General features: G+C 35.7%; 1 protein-coding gene across 1 annotated transcript; it reads left to right on the top strand.

Annotated features, from left to right (window-relative positions):
- The first annotated feature begins 3,530 nt into the window (after positions 1–3,530).
- On the top strand, positions 3,531–4,739 carry LOC149219093 (uncharacterized). Its single transcript, XM_089386702.1, has one exon. It carries the CDS (start codon positions 3,531–3,533, stop codon positions 4,737–4,739), a length of 1,209 nt encoding a protein of 402 aa, XP_089242828.1.
- Positions 4,740–17,518: the final 12,779 nt, after the last annotated feature.

Here is a 17,518-nt window from a genome sequence, read left to right as displayed (position 1 = left end):
AAGTGGTTTATGAGAACAAAGCCATAGATACCATAGAAATTGAATGGGTTATAAATATAAATATGCATTACGTACCTTTTGTGTGTTTTGCACATCATGGAGATCAAAATATTGCTCCATATGTAGTATCCATGTTACCGGATCCTTGCCATCAAAATTCCTCATATTAATATTTGGAATGTAGTGGTGTTGTAGTGAAAACACAACACCCCCATTTTATTATTATCATAATACCATGGGGACCATTTTTCTTTCCATTTCAGATCTTTGAGTGCCATCGCTTTATCTTAGCATAATCTACTTTCAGTTGAGGCTTGTTTCCTTTTGTCTCTCGGTTTGGAAATTTAGTCTTAGTTTTGTTATTTAAGCATTCAAATCTAATAAAATATTTATTTTTGTAAACAAAACTAATAATTACTCTTTAGTTCTAAGTTTTTGTGAATAATAGCCCCCGAGACCAAGATTGAAAAAACAAAGTGGCTTTAGGTTAGGCCAAAACCATTTAATAAGTGGTTCTTCCTTTTATTAACAAATGATATATTAGAGATATTGTTTTTGCATCAGGTCATCGGAGGAATCCCTATAGAATTCCCCAATGCCTGAGGTCCAATACACATAAGTGGAATATGGCATATATAATTCATAGTGGCATGGTAAACATATAAACTCCAAACCATATAAGTGGCAACCTTTTTGTTTAAGACTTCAGAGTATTATATTTAAACAAACATATTTTATATCTTCAATCCGACCATATTATAACATAACCACGGGAGGACCCCACATGACACATTACTACTTCCCATACATTGAACCTTACTTTTATTGGTGTTTTGTTTTGGAGCACATTTTAAAAACTCCAATTATTGTTTCCCCCGATACTCTCATATTCATGTTTCTCTGACTTTTGATAGCCCTATTCTCCGATCTCTTATTAGCTTTCCCCTCTGGTCCTCGATATGGCACTCTACACTGCTAAGTAATAATGGTAAGATGGATGCCAAATAACTCAATGAACCTATGTTTATAATGATTTTAGATAGAATGCAATTGCTAGTAATGAGTCTTTCCTCCAAGAAATCAACTATTACTTTGTAGGTAATATGTTACTATGATGATCCATATAAAAATGTTGTTATAGTTTCCATGGAATTCTCTAATGAAATCTAGCGCCCATATTGAAAAGATGCTTCTACTACCATAGCTTGAGAGGGTAATGTACTCAACTTCTCCTTTCTTGAACAATTTGACAAGGCTAACATGACTCGAAAAAAGCATGAGCACTAGGAAGGATACTTGGCCAACAATATTGAACTCTCAATATATTATAGATAATGGTTTTTGCTATATAATTTCCACTGTGCAAGTCAATATGAAACTTGGTCATAAGTTCCCATGGTTTTGCAAAATCCAAGCTTATGAGAATCAAACCTTCTAGACTCATTCAAGTGAATCCTCACTGGAATAGAAAATACCCTCAACCTTAATGCTTTCCTCCTATGGTCTAATAAGTGATCTAGGCATGATGGAAAATGAAACCAAAGAAATAACCTAGGTAAAATAAGTTAGGTCAAAATTAATATTAGCAGTGTGGAGGAAGGGCGAACATACTTGAACAGTGTAATTACTGACAAGAGTGATTTTAGTTAAAATGAAAGGACAAAATAAATCTCGAATTTCCATTGACAATAGAAACAATCATATTTGTATTATTATAAGGGTCATCATTCTCTTATTATTATGAAAAAATGACTTGTAGAGTTATTTAATGTTTAATTTTTGTCAAATGAAGTTAATTTTTGGAGTTAATTAATGTTTGAATTGGTTAGAATTAATATAATTTTTATGTGGTTTGGTTTATATCAAAATCAGTTGGTTCAAGGGTTAAGAAATTCACGAAGTTTGAAGAGTTCATCCCACTGCTGCTGCTGCTCTGCGCGCGCGTGCACCTGAGCCTGCCCTCGGCCTGAGTTCGCTTCTGCTGTTGCTCTTTCGATCAGCCCCATGGATCCCCCGGATCCGCCCGGTGGGGATCCGGATCTGCAACAAGCATTTTCAAATCTGGTTAAATCGCTGCCTCAGCAAAGACCAAGGCCAACAGCAACCAAGTTCGTAAAGAAACTAGATGTGTTACAGGAAGTTCATTTGCCTCCGACCATTCCTCGCATGGCAGCCATCTCACTAGCGGAGAAAGGATTAATCGGCCAATTTACAGGACTATGGCCCTCACCCAAAACTGTGCAAAGGTGGGTTGAGCGAAACTGGGCAGACAAGACTCAAGGGAAAATATCTATCAGGTTCTGTGGCAGAGGTTTTTTCACCTTTCATTTTGAAACCAAGGAGGACAAGGACCTAATCTTCAGAAACGGGCCTTACTTCATGGACTCCAGGGGCCTCTATCTCAACAAATGGACCCCGGACTTCGATCCAGAACTAGACATTCCGAGTGCTGTCCCTGTCTGGGTTAGGCTTCCCCATCTTCCTCTCCACTGCTGGGGCGACGACTCGGTCAAGGCAATAGGAAACGCGGTCGGAAAATATATAGACCGCAGTGAACCCAAGGACAACATGCAAGCCTGTGCGTGAATATGTGTTGAAGTCGATCTGGGGCGCGGACTACCGGAAGCAATCAAGCTGAAAGTGGACGACTGGTGCCATATCCAACAGCTGGACTACGAACAGATACCCTTCAAATGCAAGGTATGTCACGAATATGGCCATTTTGCTAATAGATGCCCCAAACTTATAAATGTAGAATCAACAGAGCAAGAGGGGCAATGGGAAACGGTCAAAAGAAAAAAAACGACCTCATCCCTGAAGCAAGCAGAATCTGAAACCCCGGGACCTTCCCATCAACATCCCTCTCATCCTCATTCATCCCACCAGCAACCCCCCTCGTCCTCTCAGCAGCCCCCTCCTCATTTCCCCTCCTCCCCTCCTCGACCCTCAGATCCTTCCATCCCTCCTTCTTCCAACCCTTTCGCAACCCTCTCTGAAGATGAGCCCGAGCAGGATCCTCCTTCATCTGATCAGCATCTCCATTCCTCACCCCCTCATTCCTCCCAGCCCTCCCCCGATACCATATCAACAAGGATCACTAGAAGCTCATCAAAGGACCATGGAGCGTCCAGCGACATTCCAAAAAAGCATGGGCCAGGTAGGAAGTCGGCTAAACAGCAAAGAGAAGAAAGTGCACAGAAAGATATAGCAATGGGATCTCAGACGCCTATAGAATCCTACATCCTTGGAATCTCGGACAAGGAAAATAACAACAAGGGCAAAGAGAGGCGAGCACCTCTCCACAACACCGGTAAATCATGATGAAAATGCTGTCCTGGAACAGCAGGGGACTAGGGCACCCCTCAAAAAAAGCGGCCCTTAAGGAGCTAATCCAAAGTGAAAAGCCTGAGATTATCCTTATCCAAGAGACAAAGCTTGATCAAACAGAAATCAGCAGACTCATCAACCAGCAAAAGCAATACTGTGGCTGCGCCAGCGAAGCAAGAGGAGCCTCGGGAGGCATCCTAACAATGTGGGACAACAGTAAGTGGAGCTGCAACTCCACCAAAATTCAACAGAACTGGATAAGTGTAAAACTGGAAAGCAGGGGAAATGGAAAAGAGGTTAAAATATACAATGTCTATTCACCGAATCACTACAGAGAAAAAGAAGTAAGCTGGAATACCTTGGAGGCAAGCTTAGAAGAAGACCATGATAACAACCTCATATTAGCAGGGGATCTAAACTTGGTCATGCATTCCAATGAGAAAAGAGGAGGAAACTTCAGCTCAGACCCTTATAGAAACCGGCTTGAGCATATCATGCAGGAGAAAGATCTGGTAGATATAAAACCCAAGAACCGAAGGTATACCTGGAGCAACAGGCATTTAGGAGCTGGCAATATTATGGAAAGGCTTGACCGTTTCCTTATTAACATCGCATTCCTATCCTCCTTCTCCAACGGTCAGTCAGACATCCTCAATATCTCCGCCTCGGACCATTATCCAATCACGCTTACCTTGCAAAGTCATAGCCAGCTCGGACCCCTCCCCTTTAAATATTCCTCCCTTTGGAACCAAATCTCTGCAGTTCGAGAAGTGGTGAGGCAAGCCTGGTTCCAGCATGTGGAAGGCTCCCCAACATACATTTGGGAAACAAAGCTGAAGCAAACGAGGCAGGCCCTTAAATCATGGGCAAAGGCTAACTATCAGGAACCCGAGCTGATAAAAAAGGTCATCAAAAAAGACCTCGAGGTAATACAGCAAAATATTGAAGAGGTAGGACTCTCCCAGCAAGCAAAAGAAGATGAGATAAAATTGTATACCCAGCTGCGGCAAACAGTTAGAGATGAGGAGATCAAATGGAGGTTAAAGTCAAGACAGATATGGCTGCGTGAAGGAGATAAAAATACTTCTTACTTTCATAAGCAAGCTACAGTCAGAAAGGCAAGGAATACAGTGAGCACAATTAAAGACAGTGAAGGGAACAGCTATGAGACCCAGGACACCATAAAAGTAGCAGCAACCACTCATTTCAAAAATCTACTAACAGAGGACAAAAGTGAAGAAGACTACTCAAGTTTACTTCAATACATGACTAGAGAAGTCACTCAAGGAATGAACAGCAAGCTCACCCAAGAAGTCGAAGAGGAAGAGGTCCAAAAAGCTATCTGGAGTCTCCATCCGGACAAAGCTCCAGGTCCTGACGAGTTTCCAATCAGTTTTTTCAGAGAATACTGACAACTGATCAAAAAGGACCTCCTAAAGATGATACGCTGGGCCCTTAGGAAAGGCAAATTGGGGGGTTACACCAACTCAACTTATTTAGCTCTAATCCCAAAAGAGAACAGGCCCTCTACCTTCTCTAGATTTCGGCCCATATCCTTATGCAATTCTGCTTACAAAATAATTACAAAAATTTTGTCTACAAGACTCAAGCCTCATCTCTCCTCTTTAATCTCAGAAAATCAGGGAGGTTTCCTGGCCAACAGACACATCTCTGACTCCATTCTTCTCGTTCAAGAGGCCATTCATTCTAGTATTAGTCGAAAGGAAAAAGGCTTTGTCCTAAAGCTAGACCTTGCCAATGCCTTTGACAGGGTCAGACACTCCTTTCTGTTTGCAGTTTTACACAAAATGGGATTCAATACCTCCTTCATTAACATGATCAAAGCATGTATCTCGAAACCCTGGATCTCCCCCTTGGTGAATGGAAGACCTTGTGCAGCCTTTCAATCCTCCCGAGGCCTCAGACAAGGCTGCCCCCTGTCCCCCTATTTATTTATTCTCATGGCTGAATCCCTTAGCAAAGCCTTGGATTACAACCGAAGAATAGGCCTAATTACAGGCATCCAATTCGAGCAGGGCACAAAGAATATCAACCACTCCCAATTTGCAGATGACACCCTCTTGATGGGAGGAGCTTCGAACACCATTGCAAGGCGCTTCAAAAAGATTCTAGATCAATTCATGGATTATTCTGGAGGAAAAGTTAACCAAGTAAAAAGCTGCATCTACGGATGGAATGCAACAAATCACACCATACACAGCATTGCAAACACGTTAGGGGTCTCATACAAGTTAGATTGGAGCCACTTCACCTATCTAGGGATGCCGGTGAGTATGGGACCTCTGAAGACCGACTCTTGGAATGAAATCCTGGATAAAATCAAAAGGAAAATTCAGCAATGGGGATCTATGTGGCTGAACCCAGCAGGACGCCTCGTTCTTCTAAAATCAGGTCTGATCTCTTTACCCATTTACCGCTTTTCTTTGATCCAAGCTCCAATAACCTTCCATCATAAAATGGAAAAAGCCCTTAGACACTTTCTCTGGCAAGGAGGAAAAACAGAGAAGAAAAAGTTTAACTTGGTTAACTGGAAGAACGTTATCCAACCCCAGGAGAAAGGAGGACTCGGAATAAGGTCTCCAAAACTACTGAACTTAGCTCTCGGGGCTAAAATTGTGTGGAGGCTAATTTCAGGGGACTCAGCTTGGTGGAAATCAGTTCTAGAAGCCAAGTATCTGAACAGCAATAGGCTCCAGCTATGGATACCAATATCCCCAACAGAGATAGTTCCAACATCTGGAAATTATGCAAGAAAATCATTCCCTTTATGGTCCAACACACCTCAAAAGTCCCAGGAGGGGGGAACAGCATAAGCATCTCCAATGACAGAATTCTAGGTCAGCGCCCTATTGGATCCAACATAGATGCAACTCCAGCCATAAATTGGCTGAACAGCAGAGGAATCTGGTGTCTAGCTCAAATTACGCAATGGGGAAATCCCTCTCAAGCTTGGACAGGCTGGACTCTACCGGATTACCCCAGGGATCTAGAAACAAGTGTCCTCGCACTAAAGAACCATCTGCACAGTAAAGCTCCGATTCAAAGAGGGAAAAAAGACAGCTATCGCTGGGATCCTACGGGAACCCTTTACACAGCTAAAGCAGGGTATCACCAACTGTGTGAAAGTGCCTTTCCACAGGCCATCTGGAGTCATTGGAGATTGGTCTGGAGGGCGGAAGCCCCCCCTAAAGTAAAATTCTTCTTCTGGCTCCTCTTGAAAGGTAAGATCCTTACAACTGAAAACTTAAAAAAAAGGGGCATTCTGGGCCCTTCCAGATGTCCAAATTGTTGCCAAGCAGAAGAAACAATGCAACACTTGTTCATAGATTGCCAAGTAGCAGTAAAATGTTGGAAAGATATGGCCTCAGTTGGGGAAGTCACATGGGATCCAAAGGAATCCATAGTAGAAACAGTCTACAATTGGAAGAAACTTTGCCCATGGAAAAGCAGGAAGGGCAAATTAACACAGCGGATATGGAACACAATACCTTTCACTCTTCTTTGGAGTATCTGGTTAGCCAGAAATAAGAAGGTTTTTCAAGACAAAGGATACAACATTAGAATCATGTGTCACAAAGCCAAGAGCTTAGCGGTGGAAGCTGTTACAGCCCGCACCCAAGGCAAAATCGAGGTCATCAACTACAGTGTAGAAGAAAGAAACTTGATCAATTATGGACATGGTAGCATTATCAGCACCCAGGAACCAAGAAAAGAAAATCTGCAATCGAAGGAGCCAACTAACGTTTGGAAACTGAGGCTCAAGGAAGAAGAATTTGCTCTCTGGCTGAGCAATTGCAACAGTTTCTACCTATTTTTCGATGGCGCCTCAAAATCAAATCCTGGCCTAGCAGGCGCAGGGGGCCTCATCTGCAATGCTAATGGAGAGTCTATCTTGCATTTCGAATGGGGGCTGGGTGAACTTTCCAACAACAGGGCTGAGGGATTGGCCTTGTTCCAAGGACTCACCCAATTGATCAAGCTGGGAATCAAGAAGGTGATTGTCTTTGGCGACTCCGCAATCATAATTCGGCTCATGGTGCAAAGGCAGAGCTCGCCAAATACTCTACTGCAACAAATCAACAGCAGGAATCAGATATTACACGACATGTTGGAGGAGGCCCGTTACTACCATATCCTTCGGGGTCTCAATAAAGATGCTGACAAACATGCCAGCAAGGCTTGTGATCGCCCCAAAGGCCAACTCAGCTGCAATGGTATCTCATCCACCCAACCACTGCCATGAGGATCGCGCACATAGACAGCACATGGGGCACCGTAACCAATAGAATCCGCAACTGCATGCAAATCAACAGAGCAGAGGACAGAACAGATAAGATCGAAAGGAATTGCATCAAAAGCCCGATCAGGCAATCAGCTCAGAGCATGGGAACCAGGATTCACAAAGAAGGAAATCGTCCTCGCCATCAAATACTAAATCTTGATCAAGATATGTGTCGGAAGGTGCAGAGGAACATTGGGATGCGCAATTCCCCCTCCCATCACTGCATTCAGGGAAATCCCTTATATATCCCCGGTATGCAGTCTCAACACCCCACAGTTGGAACTTATTTTCGTAGGCTACAGAGCGGAATCCCAGCTGAGTCTCACCAAGATATCTCTGATAGTCTCTGTCAGTCCGAGTATATACCCCCAAGTGTTTTTAGCATCCTTGAGAGCAGTGTTGTTCTCACTAGCAGCAAGATAAATCTTCAGAGGCACGGAGATAAGCAAAGGCTTAGTGCCAGCAATCACTCAAAGGGCACAATGGAGCGTCCTGAACAATGTTTTCACTGCAGGGATCTGCAAGCCGAATTCGAAGAAGTTCGAGCTCAACAGAGAGCGTTGGAGGATCAAGTGCGCAGCTTGGAAACCAGGCTTGAAGACCAATGTAAAATCCTCCATGAAAAATATAGAGCGGAGATGAATCTCTTTTTACACAGGGTACACTCCCTTCATGAACAGTTCAGTGATCTGAACAATAGATGTAGTCATGCAGAAGAAAGGATCACAATCCTCAAATATATGATGGAAAAGAATGATGCGACATCCTCTTCCAGCGCAAAGCCGATTGCAACTGACCAGGATCCAGAAGGATCAACTGCAAGGAAGATGAGCCATATTGAGATTGATTAGTCATGTGTTGCAGATGTAAATTTTGGGGTCGGCAGTTTGTAAAAATCTATAGTAGTATAAGTAGCACTAGGGGCAGTCAAACTAAAGTCAGAATCAAGGAAATAATTTTTTTTGTGATTCCTTGGATTCAAAACGCTCTTGAAGCATCTTATGTATGGCAATCTACCTTCTTTTTTCAGATTAATATATAGCACCCGATCTTTGTCTAAAAAAATATAATTTTTATTTAAAAAATAGTATTATTTTTTTAATATGTTTATTTTAAAAAATTGATAAAATTTATTGGTATTATGAATTGGATATATTTTTATTTTTTATTTTTAATCTTTTTGAGATATTTCTAGTTAGTTTCTTTTATTTTGAAAGATATATTTAATAGAAAATGAGCTATATATATTGATATCAATTTAGTAAAGACATGAAATGAAGTCTATATACACAAAGATAACCTAAAAATTAAATCTTGAACTTATTGCTTAATATTCACAGTTTTCATCCATTTGAATTTACTCATCAAACTAAATTATATATTATATTAATACAATATATTATCATGATCACTTACTAATGTTTTTGCCTAAGATATTTACTAATTCTTCTCACTCATATCAACACCTCAATACGTTATATTTTTATATCTCTGTAAACTCCATTTTATTTTAAAAATTGCCAAATTTAATTCACTCATATCCATAATTTAATATTTATATCCAAAATTTGTAATTATATCATTATTATTGAGATATTAATCCTATTTTAATAACTATACCACAATCCAACCTATAATATAATATTAAAATATTATTTAAAAAAGATTTAAAAACTTTATTCAAAACAATACACTATTTTAGTGATTCCATTTATAATATATTTTAGGAAATATTGTTTATAGAATAATTCACAAATTATGTCTAGCAAAAATTTATCACTTAGGTTATGACTAATTTTACAACTAACATATCACATGTGCCTCTTTTGCAACTCACATATCATAGGGGTGAGTATGAATATTGTTTGATGCAATTATCACATAGGATACCGCTAAAAATGATCGGTGTTTTCCATATTCAATATCGTTGGCATTCCAATTAGTAGATCATAGTTGTACAACCAATCCAACATTATGACATGTGGCAATGTTTTGATATACATAACTTGTCATCATCCATTGTATGCTTAGCCTTTTCATCCTAGCATGTTATAGCACCACCCAATAACATAATTTGGCTAATAACACATTATTCAATGATGCAAGCTTTTCAAGTCCTAGTAATCACATGTAACATCACATCTCATCGTATAATAATCAATCTTTTTAGTCAGTAACTTATCAAATTTTGATGATGACAAACCACGATTTAACCATTAGAATTTACAATTTTACAAATTTTAAAAGTGTAGATGGATTCTTGTGTCCTCATTTTGATTGAAATAACTCTATACCGCAATTCCATTAATTTAAATTTCCAATTCCAAACTTTAAAAAAATTTGTTGGACTTGTAAGGAAAAAGCAGGGAAAATATGACTTATTTGCTACATGATTAGTTTATTTTATAAAAATATATGTGTGAAATAGGTATATATTATATTCGTGAAAAAAAATTTCTAAACAATATTTAGTGTTGTTTTTATAGTTAATACAGATGGATAAGTTGACAATCCTGATAAGGGGAGATTTATGTATATTTCTCTTTTATGGAAATATAAATATATATTTTTTTGCAGAATAAGCACATGCATGCGCGTGCGCACACACACACATGTTTGAAACTTCACATGTTGTTTATTGAATTTATTTTCTACAAGAAAATAGAAATGAACTATGAGCCTAGATATGTGATGTTGTCATAAGTCACCATCATTTCCTTTCATGTACTAGTAAACATCTTTCAAACGTCTTTCCAATAGCAAGGCATCTCAACTTGTTTTTACATCTTGTTGGAGTCACTCACCTTTCAAGATAGCAAGTGAAAAACACATGAACTTATCATTATAGGCAAGTGTTGGAGCACATATTGGTGCCCATGTGAGTCCTACTCTACCTTCTATTTCTATGTTTCCTTGGACATTGAAATAATCATGGTGGCAATGCCATCATTTAATTTCATGGATATCAAATGTCATGGGGATGTTTGTTTGGAAACAAGGGGCCTTAGACTGCATTTGTATCTAAGTTCTCGTAGTATATCATTTTTTGAGTCAACAAATGGAATATAAGAGAGATTATCATCATTAGATATGCACTAGAGTTTATCATGGCAACCATGTGGCCAAGTCTACATTCTCTTTCTATGATCACCATAGAAATTGACACTCGTCATGGTTGCTATGCCATCAAATCCTTTATGAGCTAATGAAAGCCTTTTGGATATGTGTTTAAAAACAAGAGGCCCCAACCTACTTTTGCATCTTAGCACAATCACTCACCTTTAGAGATGACAACCAGAATATACAAGAACTTATCATTATTGGGTAGGCGCTAGAATTCAATATGGCAACCATGTGACCAAGTGCATGTTCTCTTTCTATGCTCAGTTAGGGTGCTAGAAATCATCATGCTCATTGTGTGGCAAAATCTGTCATCCCTTTCTAATGAAAAGATGATTGTTCAAAGCCTTGTTGTCATTGATATTTGTCTTAAGAAAATTGGGTAAATGTACCCCTTTTGTGAGGTGGAGTGAGTCGTGTTGCTTCCAAAATTTTCAAATAGAACTTGAAAAGGATGAACACAAAGTGAACTAAGAATCAAATTTAAGCTAATTATGGTAAACTTTCATTAATCTACTAGTAAAACACAACCCAACCAACCAAAAATGTTTTACGTCATCTTTATTTACCCTCCCATTTGTTAGAGATTTTGCATTCAATGACTAACCCCACTCATTTTCTAAGTTGTGGTCCATTTTGCTATTCTATAACATCTATAGGTACATGCACATCCCATAATGGACATTCTATGCAACATGTTGGGAAGTACTTAACCATTGGATTTATATATGGTGTATGTCATTAATGTGTTCCATCTTCTATATTTGCATGACCCACATTTATTTAACTAACACTCCATTGTTCATTTGACTTCACTTCCCTTGGAAGAAATGGTCATATTATAAGCATTGAGCAACTTGTAAAGATATCCTTATAAAGAGATAATATTGAGTAATTATATTGATATTGCTTGGACTTGGTGTCTTCATTTCTTTGTGTTTTGTCTATCATTTGTTTTTCACCTGTTCTTTTTAATTTGTTTGTTTCTTCACATATTGAAAGGTAAGGTTGCATGCAAGGGTTTTGATTAATGTGTTTGAAGTCTGTCTTGCAAAAATATTAACTTATAGCTTCCAAAACCATATCAATCTCTCTCAAGGGGGATTGTTGGTTGTTAACACACATATAATTAATTAACAATAACCTTTGACTTGAAACAATCACATCAATGCACAAGTTGATTTCCTTATCCTCTACCTTACACCACATAAGGGGGCAAAGATGACAAACCAAGTTTTAAAGTAGAGAATTATAAAAGAGAAACTAGACCTCAAAGGTGCAATAAGAAGTACATTTTAAGTAACTCGAATAACTTGACTATAAGATATTTTTAGAAAAATACAACAACAGGGAAAGAAACTACAAAGTAGTGCACATGACATGAAAGACTTTTAAGGGGATTAACTACATGGAGCTTTTAACTCAAGTCAACTGCATTATGTTAATCACTTCCAAAACTTATTCCAACAATTAGGACTCTTTGAGGAGACCATTATCACATCATAGCTTTATCTCAAACATATTCAACAATAGAGTTTTCTTCTATAATGAAACCTACTTAGCTTACTACCCTATTTGCAAGGACTATTCATTCAAAGCCCCTTTATCTTTATTTAAAGATATAGGAGACTTTTATAGTATAACATTTTAAAATATCATAATTTAGAATTAATTGTATGGAGTATTTAATATTCTAATCATTCCTTATGACAAATTTCACATAAATTTAAATATTCCACTATACAGGTTAGATTAAATAGTAAAATATAAAAGTGAAAAATCTAAATTAAATAATTTAATAACATTATTCTCACTCTAAAATCTTAAACGAACATCTACTACTCCTTAAATTTTTTTACCCCTCTTAATATAATAAAAAAATAACATATAAAATTTTTGCACCCTTAATATAATTTAAAAAATCATATAAAAGTCACATTAATCATATTTTTTTATTTCACTAAACTTCATATCTCAACTTCAAGTTCGAGAAATATCTAACACATCATTAAATTTAACGAAACTTCTGGTTGTATTGCATAACAATAAGATACAAATAAAAATAAAAATATTAAATTAACCGAATGAAAATCAAATGAGCAGAGGTAATTTATAGTGGCTTATGGTCTGCTTTAAAAAACTGTATATTTCGGTGTAACTTTTTGTAATTTTGATTATCCTTTTGGAATGTAACACCACGCTCATGGTGATGAGGAGAACTTGGTTAGTATAGCGAAATGAAATAACATTGGGATACATGCTATTCAGAGTTAATTATGTTTTATTAGGTATTAGCCTCCTTACCCGGGTTCGAACCACGATATATGTTCGCGCTGCGGTGTAGCTATTGTATTTGCTAGGTTGCTGTTGATGCAACATATACTTGAAATATGCCGTTGTAAATAAATTGTATCATGATGTAATATATTCCGCTTTTTCAAAGGGGATTTCCCCTCTGAAAAAAAACGAAGAAAAATATGCCGTTGTAAATAAATTGTACCATGATGTAATATATTCCGCTTTTTCAAAGGGATTTCCCCTCTGAAAAAAAACGAAGAAAAAGTTAATTATAATTTTATTTGTATTTTAATAAGTAAATTGTGTTTAGATTAAGTTTAATTTTAATGTTGAATTGAAAGATGATTTGTTTAATAATAAAATGTGAGAATATTATCATTAAGTTTTTGCAAGATTTAATTGAATTTAAACCTTTATTAAAACATTGTAATTTTTATAATTAATTTTTTTTCAATTTTTTATTATTATAAAATTTAAATTTAATTAAAGTTAAATTCTATATAAATCAATTAATTTGTAGTTTATAAATATTTTTAATTTTTTACTTAGCCATCATATTATAATACTAATAAAATTTATTTTAACCTTGATAAGTTTTATAAATCTAGATAGACAAAGTTCATTTTAATAATGTTTTCAATCTTATAACTCTAAGGATGTGATATGTAATTGATGCTGATAAAAAAAGTTCAATTTAAAAAATATATTTAATATCAAGCGTAATTTTATAGTAATATATGTAATTTAATTGTTATATTGATAAAGTTTATTTTATTAGTGGTGTAAATTTTATAATTTGATTTAAAAAATATATTTAATATGGAGCGTAATTTTATAGTAATATATATTATTTAATTGTTATATGGATAAAGTTTATTTTATTAGTGGTGTAATTTGTATAATTTGAAGAATGTGATAATATAGTTATTGGTGATAAAAGATTCCAATAATGCCTATATAGAAAGAAAAAAAATATGACATCCAATGTATAGTCAATATAATACTCATCTCAAATTAGATGACACAAAACTGAAAAAATACATATCTTTAAAATGTGTACAACAATCATATCAACATATATAGATATGGTAATTATTTTTCCAAGGAAAAAACCGTAAACAAAATTACATTTAGCATATGCACTAGAAAGATAGTGTATTCAATGTGGATATATCCCCCACCTTGTCAAAGCAAAGGTTGTATCCCAACATGTATATACAAAAACATAAGTCTAAAAAGACAGTTCATAAGTTCCAAAATACACAACATATATCGGTTGTTCCAAACATAAGGCCAAAACATGTTCATGGAGACACTGAAAGCAAAAACTACCCTCTGTGAATGGAGAGTGACAAAACTAGCAATGTTAATCATTGTACTAAAAAAGCTAGAACCATGTAGCCTGATACAACATGGTCGGTGTCTCAAAAAGATGGTACCAACATGGGCAAAAGTCGCACCTCACACTGCCTAAAACTCATCCATGAAAGGTCTATGGTAGAACTCAGACTGATCCTGACCTCGAATTTCAGTTACCTACCAAAGCCCCCTATCCAAGAGAATGTCGTCATTAGAAATCCTATCGGCTTCCTGCCCCTATAGATGTGGCTACAAGAGAAGTGTGTAAAAGAAAGATTCAGATTACAAATATCCTCCACTATGTTAACCAAATGAATGTTCCTGCAAAGTTGAACAACATTGACCCAAGTAACCATTAACATAGAGTCACCATATGCTTGGACCCTATCACATCCCTTCTCAATGGCAAAGGCAATCAGAGATCGACAAGCAAGTGTTTCAACCCAATTGTTTGTACCAGATCCCATACCAATTTTGACATGATAAGCATGTTGTTCAGACAAGTAAAGAAAAAATCCCCCACTAGCTCGGGCTCCTTCCCCTCAGAAGCCTTGTCAAAATATCCCCATGAGATTGTTTTGTCTGGATCTTTTTCGAAAATAGATCCAACCGTTGGTTGATTTTTGACTTGTGGAAAATGATTGAGAATAACAATACCTTCAACAACAATTTTACCTAAAAAAATATGTAACCTTAGAAAATCTCTATATTCATCACGAGCCATATTCCCCACAAGTCATATTCCCAAACATATAATAAAAAATAGTACATTGATAACTCTATTCACCCCATTCTAATGCTAACTATGAATGTTCCTGCAATGTTGAACAACATTGACCCAAGTAACCATCAACATAGAGTCACCATATGCTTGGACCCTATCACATCCCTTCTCAATGGCAAAGGCAATCAGAAATTGACAAGCAAGTGTTTCAACCCAATTGTTTGTACCAGATCCCATACCAATTTTGACATGTTAAGCATGTTGTTCAGACAAGTAAAGAACAAATCCCCCACTAGCTTGGGCTCCTTCCCCTCAGAAGCCTTGTCAAAATATCCCCATGAGATTGTTTTGTCTGGATTTTTTTCGAAAATAGATCCAACCATTGGTTGATTTTTGACTTGTGGAAAATGATTGAGAATAACAATACCTTCAACAACAATTTTACCTAAAAAAATATGTAACCTTAGAAAATCTCTATATTCATCACGAGCCATATTCCCCACAAGTCATATTCCCAAACATATAATAAAAAATAGTACATTGATAACTCTATTCACCCCATTCTAATGCTAACTATGAATGTTCCTGCAATGTTGAACAACATTGACGCAAGTAACCATCAACATAGAGTCACCATATGCTTGGACCCTATCACATCCCTTCTCAATGGCAAAGGCAATCAGAAATTGACAAGAAAGTGTTTCAACCCAATTGTTTGTACCAGATCCCATACCAATTTTGACATGATAAGCATGTTGTTCAGACAAGTAAAGAACAAATCTCCCACTAGCTTGGGCTCCTTCCACTCAGAAGCCTTGTCAAAATATCCTCATGAGATTGTTTTGTCTGGATTTTTTTCGAAATAGATCCAACCATTGGTTGAATTTTGACTTGTGGAAAATGATTGAGAATAACAATACCTTCAACAACAATTTTACCTAAAAAAATATGTAACCTTAGAAAATCTCTATATTCATCACGAGCCATATTTCTCACAAGTCATATTCCCACACATATAATAAAAAATAGTACATTAATAACTCTATTCACCCCATCCTAATGCTAACTATGACATATAACTACAAAATTTAGTCTACTCAATTACATTGTAAACCCAAACTCCCCAAACTCATTCAACAATCATCCCAAACTCATTCAACAATCATTCCAAAGTTGTTGAGTAAATAGGCCAATCACAAAGAGATAATCAATATAGATATGGTAATTACCCAAACAATACACAAAGTGATTGACAATCATATCAATTATCCAAACAATGCAAAAAGTTATTATATTTAACCCAACAACTATCTTTTAACAAATCATTCCAAAGTTGTTGAGTAAATAGGCAAATCACAAAGAGATAATCAATATAGATATGGTAATTAATTACCCAAACAATACACAAAGTGATTGACAATCATATCAACATCTATATATTATAATTAATTATCCAAACAATGCAAAAAGTTATTATATTTAGCCCAACAACTATCTTTTAACAAATGCTCAACCTGCCCAAAGAATCTATGTTACCTATGCCCCTGGTTGGTTCTTTCATAACCCTGTTTAGAATCATGCGGATTTTCTCCTTACGGCCAACGTTACACCTCCAGTTCCCTTCACGCCCAGTACCATAAGACCTCAGTTCTATAATCACCCAGCACAAATGAACTCCGGTCTGACCACGGGTCTAATAATAGTAATTAATAATTACAAAAGAGTTATAAATTATTTTCAACTTTAAGATACTAATTCATTATCAATTCCAGATATTTCGGATATGTATTTACAGAAGTTAAGATCTTTTAAAATAATATTTAAGATAATAATTAATTATCAATTTTAAATATGTATTTATAAAAATTAAAAATATTTTTTTAAAATAATTTAGATATATAATATTTTGTTAGATTAATTTTGATTATGATTATGATTATTAATATTATAACTTATATGAATATAAATATAAAGTGGATTTAGAGATTTGAACTTACATCAACCACATAACATTAACTATATAACCACTTAACTTTATATAATATGAGTTTACCAAATAAACTATCAAAAGTTAATATAATTCTATTTATTAATATATAATTTAATTAATATTTTTAATAATATAATAATTAAATTAATATTTTTTTTATCAATATAATGATTAATTAATTATAAACAAATTACATATATTTATTTATTCTTCCATTCTACATTGTAAGATGTCTTTCCTTACAAGATTTTTTTATTTTTTAACTATTTATATAATATTTATAATTATAAATTTATTTTATATTTATATATTAATTTTTTATAACTATATATATTATTTTTAAAAATTATTTATTAAATTAAATTTCACAAATAATTATAAAATAAATTAATATTTA

Source organism: Pinus tabuliformis, chromosome Q (assembly GCF_031772625.1).
Source record: "Pinus tabuliformis cultivar Carrire ecotype Pingquan chromosome Q, CPIR1, whole genome shotgun sequence".
Lineage (NCBI taxonomy): Eukaryota > Viridiplantae > Streptophyta > Pinopsida > Pinales > Pinaceae > Pinus > Pinus tabuliformis.
Note: the sequence above shows the minus strand (reverse complement) of the source record. Positions and strands in the feature narration are given on the sequence as shown.